Source organism: Clupea harengus, unplaced genomic scaffold (assembly GCF_900700415.2).
Source record: "Clupea harengus unplaced genomic scaffold, Ch_v2.0.2, whole genome shotgun sequence".
NCBI lineage: Eukaryota > Metazoa > Chordata > Actinopteri > Clupeiformes > Clupeidae > Clupea > Clupea harengus.
This window is the reverse complement of record NW_024880216.1, coordinates 11,486-15,928: the sequence shown is the minus strand read 5'-3', so window position 1 is coordinate 15,928 and position 4,443 is coordinate 11,486. Positions and strand designations below refer to the sequence as shown.

The following is a 4,443-nucleotide window of genomic DNA, read 5'->3' as shown; positions in this document are numbered from 1 at the left end:
CGCTCCCTTCCTGCTTCACTTAAGTCAGATCTGCTCATCCAAGGTGAGTTAAGAGAATGTGCATAGCACAGTAGCTCATAGCTTACTGCGTGATGTCCACATCATTGTTTGCGAACAACAGTATCGTTACTATTATGTCTGTCATGCATTCAGTACAACCATGCATCTTAACTCTGAACGTGGAGTCTTTTCTACCCGCAGCAACATATGTTTGCATACAATGTCGTTTACATAATTTGATTCTTGTCTTATGTCACCATAACATCCTCGATAAGGTTCTTTCACTTTCGGTAGACCTACTCATAGGCGTAAATTTCAAGGTCGCATGTCTGTCTTTAACTTGTGTAATTCCTCCGTTGCCCATTTTGATATCCACAAGCATGAGCTCACATTTCCCCAAAAGATATAGGCCTAACTTTCATTCCTGCTTCTTCTTCATGCTTTTGAGTTAGACTGAAACAAACCAATTAGCCCCCAACTATTCACTTCGCTTTCTCCTCTCCCTCCCCCCGTGTCTTTCCTAAAAACAGTAAATACAGGCTTTAGGAGAAGTCCACAAAGTGAAAGCGACCTGTATTACTTACAACTGAAATTTCCATGTTGTTATAACTGGTGACATTTGACCTGCAACAAGTCTTTCAGTTTCTGAATGAGATGCATGGATCACCCACAAGTCATCCCATCATTGCATTTATGCAATTAACTAGCCCTATTATCAGTACATATAGATAATCTTAACAGTAGAGTTATAATGTCTTTTCGTTTTATTTGCAATAAAAGTGCTTAGACCATATATGGGTAGCTTACTAATGGAGTAACGACAAAGTAATTATTTCACATAGTATGTTTATTCAAATGATAACTTATAAGTCACAAGTAAGGAGTTCTGTATTTGAGGACAGAAAAACACATTTGAAAATTGCTGCATATTTGTGGATCATGGTATCTGCATTTACAAATACTTTATAAAGACATTTTTCACTCCATAGTATTAGACCTCATCTTCACCATCATCATCATCAATAGGTCTTTCAGTTTCTGACTGAGATGCATGGATCACCCATAACTCTTCCCATCATTGCATTTTTGCAATGAACTAGCCCCTGCTCTATTGGCAGTAAATATAGATCATCTTAACAGCAGAGTTATAAGACACATTTGTTTTCGTTTTAACACTGAATTTGCAATAAAAGTGCAGACCATATATGGAAAGCATACTTTCTGCCTACTAATGTAATAAGGCAATAAGTCATTCTTTGACAGAGTGTTTTGGGGGACCTTTGCATAGCCGTAATGAATTGCACCTGGACCGGCCAGCCGTTTGTCTCTCAGTTTTCCAGAACTGAAACTCAGGATTAATTCGGGGCTGGGCATGTATGACTCCACGTCTGGCTGTAATTTAATTTATCTTATTTGGTTACTTTCTTTTGCCCATGCAAAAGCCTGCCCAGAGTGCCTTTGCACTTGCACAGTCCATCATGTGTTCTTCATATAGCCTTCACAGAGTGCCTTTGCACTTGCACAAGCAGTCCATCATGTGTTCTGCACATCAGTTGTCTATTGTTAAACTAGTATCGTTTTCTCTGCAAAGGAGTTACAGCACAGTTCTTTGGTAGAAAAAAGGACAACCACTCTTGCACCACTGTTTTGGTGCCACGATGTATATATACACAGAAACGTTTTTTTTTTTTTACCATAGTTGCACAACATGCAATTAAGCAGTGTGGATAGAGGAAGTTCGCTTGTCTCTGAACTTCAACACGATCAGCAGGGGGCAGAAATAATCCCTAAAATATTCATTTGTATAGGCTACGTATTTATATGTCCTATAGACTACGTATTTATGTCATATGTATGTAAAATTGTCGATATAGGCCGATTTGGTTAATTCCCATTTTGTTCTGTTTAAAGTTTACCATTGTGAATATATTGTAATTTCTTGATCGTGGAAATAGAATTCAAAACCATACCACAGCATAGCCTTTGAAAAACGATGTCAGAATACCAACCAGCGAAAGACATCGGTCTTATGTGAATTGGAAATGTATCTGTTTAGGTTTTCAATGGAAGTGAAACAACCCGTTTATGAGGAGCGAAGTGCCTACAAGAAATGCTTTTAGTGTAGCCTACGATTCTATGAACTAGCCTATCTCTTCCAGGAATTCATTAGGGGCGGGGTTATGTGGAAGCTGAAACTTTGAGCTGGTACCTCGGTATAAAGGAAACCCAGGTTGCGTCTTGCACTGTATACTGCTTGGCTTGGTACGAACTGGATATAACTGTGGAATAGGCTATGTATGGCCACTGAAATAAGGCTAACTAATGACGGTGGAAATACTATCACATTGTAATTGGAGTTCTACCAGTGAGAATTCACTGTTTCACATCGGGGGGAGAAAGCTACGATTTTTGAAGCCTCTCTCTGCACAGATATCCCTACGGTAAGGTTTATTATAACATGGGCTAAACACTCGATACAATATACTCAAAGTGATCCATGTCGTTAAGTGTTCATTGTTTGCTGATAAGACCAGCCCAGCAATAATCCGATAACACGTTAAGGTGGTCAAACTAGCAAGCTGTTTTTTTCCAGGAGTGGTGGAAAGATGGTTGCGACAGAAAAAAAAACTTTTGAAAGTTCACAGACCGGCCAGACTGATCAGGCTTCGCTATTGTCGTTTGATCTGTCAATGTGGTTTTTAGGGATTACATTTCCTAGGTTTTTGTGGTACTTTGTGTTTGCATTAGGTTTGGTGGTAGCCTATTCGGTGAACTGTTCAATAGAATCTATCGATGCCGCTGAATGTGCTATATAAGGGCTGTAATGTGACGATTCTCCTTTGCTTAAAATGCATTGAGAGCTGCTGTGGATAACTGTGGCCATCAGGTAATTTAACTTCATCCATTTGACTAGGGCTATAGCATCTTTGTATATCTAATGTTTATCTTTGTATATCTTTTGTTTGCAGATTAGCAACACACACCTCGAAGACGTTAACGAGAGACTATGGAAGACCACACATGCTGGTCTTCCATGTAGGATGGTAGCACACAGTCCACTGGAAGGCAACACAGGCCCAGCTGAATGCAGAGCGAGCATTGAGCCCTCAGTGGCAGACTCCCCGTCCCACCGGCCTAGGTCCTGCCAGACCAGCCGGCAGGAGAGCCAGACACACTTCCGCCCATTCAAGAACGAGCGAGACTTTAAGACCATCACGCAGACCACCTCCATGCTGGAGAATAGTGGCTTCTACTGGGGTCCGATGACTGTGGAGGAAGCCCATCACAAACTGAAGAACGAGACCCTAGGGACCTTCCTCATCCGCGACAGCCGTCAGAAAGACGTCTTCTTCACCTTGAGCTACCGGGCACAGACGGGACCCATCAGCATACGCATCAACTACCAGGCCTCATGCTTCAGCCTGTCAGGGAGCAAGGAGTCCTTCGACTCGCTATTCAAACTGTTGGAATACTACATCACCTCACCCAAAAAGAGCCTGACACGCCCCTACAGGAAAGTACAGGTGCAGTCTTTACAAGAGCTGTGCCGACGCAGGATCATAGAGACATGCGGAGAGGACCTGGACATAGACCGCATCCCCGTCAATCCCATCCTCAAAGACTTCTTACATTCCTTTCCCTATCGGTTATGAAAACCGTACTGAATGCATTAAGCTTACTGAGTGACGTGGATGAGAGACTCGCAGAGCTTCGCTGGCAAAAGAGGAGTTCGTATTATTTTTGTAGCACATGTTCTGGACAAAGAAGTGAAAATTATGTGTGGAGTGTTTACACAACCTGTCAATGTTTACACTATTTAAGGAGGATTCTCCTTTTGCAATTATTTGCCTGCCATGCAGGAACGAGTATTTATAGATATTTGGAAAATAAATATGACTATGAAAGATTTACAACATTCTCCTACTGATCCTTTCCCCGTTCTTTTCCCCCCTCTGGCATGGAGATACGTATCCACCTTTTTTGGGGGGATGAGGAATTATTCAGATTGGCGGATAAGTTGTACTAATAAGACAAATCTGATTGTAGAATGTGGTAGGTGACAAAATTTAAATGTCCCTTTGAAAAAAAAAAAGAACTCAACTTAACTACTAAATATTCTTTCAAAATCTTCAATTTGGCTAACCACAGGTTTTTATGTTCGAACACAAAGAAAGATCCAATTAGGACATAAATCACAGCGTTACCTCCCTGTTCCTGCCCGTGCCCCTTCACCTGAGTGACGTGCGATTTGTTTAGTCACCTGAGTGACTGTGTGTGTGTGATCACCACTGTGATTCATATGGCTAGGACAAGCGGTAGACAGGAGGAGCTATGGTGACAGTAATCTCTTGAGAGCTCAGACAAGCATTTACAAGAAATGAAAGAGGTTGCGATAACCAAGCGTGAAGGGAGGAGTCACACAGACAGACTCTATAGTCATCG

At 41.6% G+C, this 4,443-nt stretch overlaps 1 protein-coding gene across 1 annotated transcript; it reads left to right on the top strand.

The window, feature by feature from the left end:
- Positions 1-2,196: 2,196 nt before the first annotated feature.
- Positions 2,197-3,919, top strand: socs1a (suppressor of cytokine signaling 1a). Its single transcript, XM_042706263.1, has 2 exons — positions 2,197-2,441; positions 2,970-3,919. The coding sequence occupies exon 2, from the start codon at positions 3,042-3,044 to the stop codon at positions 3,651-3,653; it is 612 nt and encodes a 203-aa protein (XP_042562197.1). The 5' UTR covers positions 2,197-2,441; positions 2,970-3,041; the 3' UTR covers positions 3,654-3,919.
- The last annotated feature ends 524 nt before the right edge of the window (positions 3,920-4,443 follow it).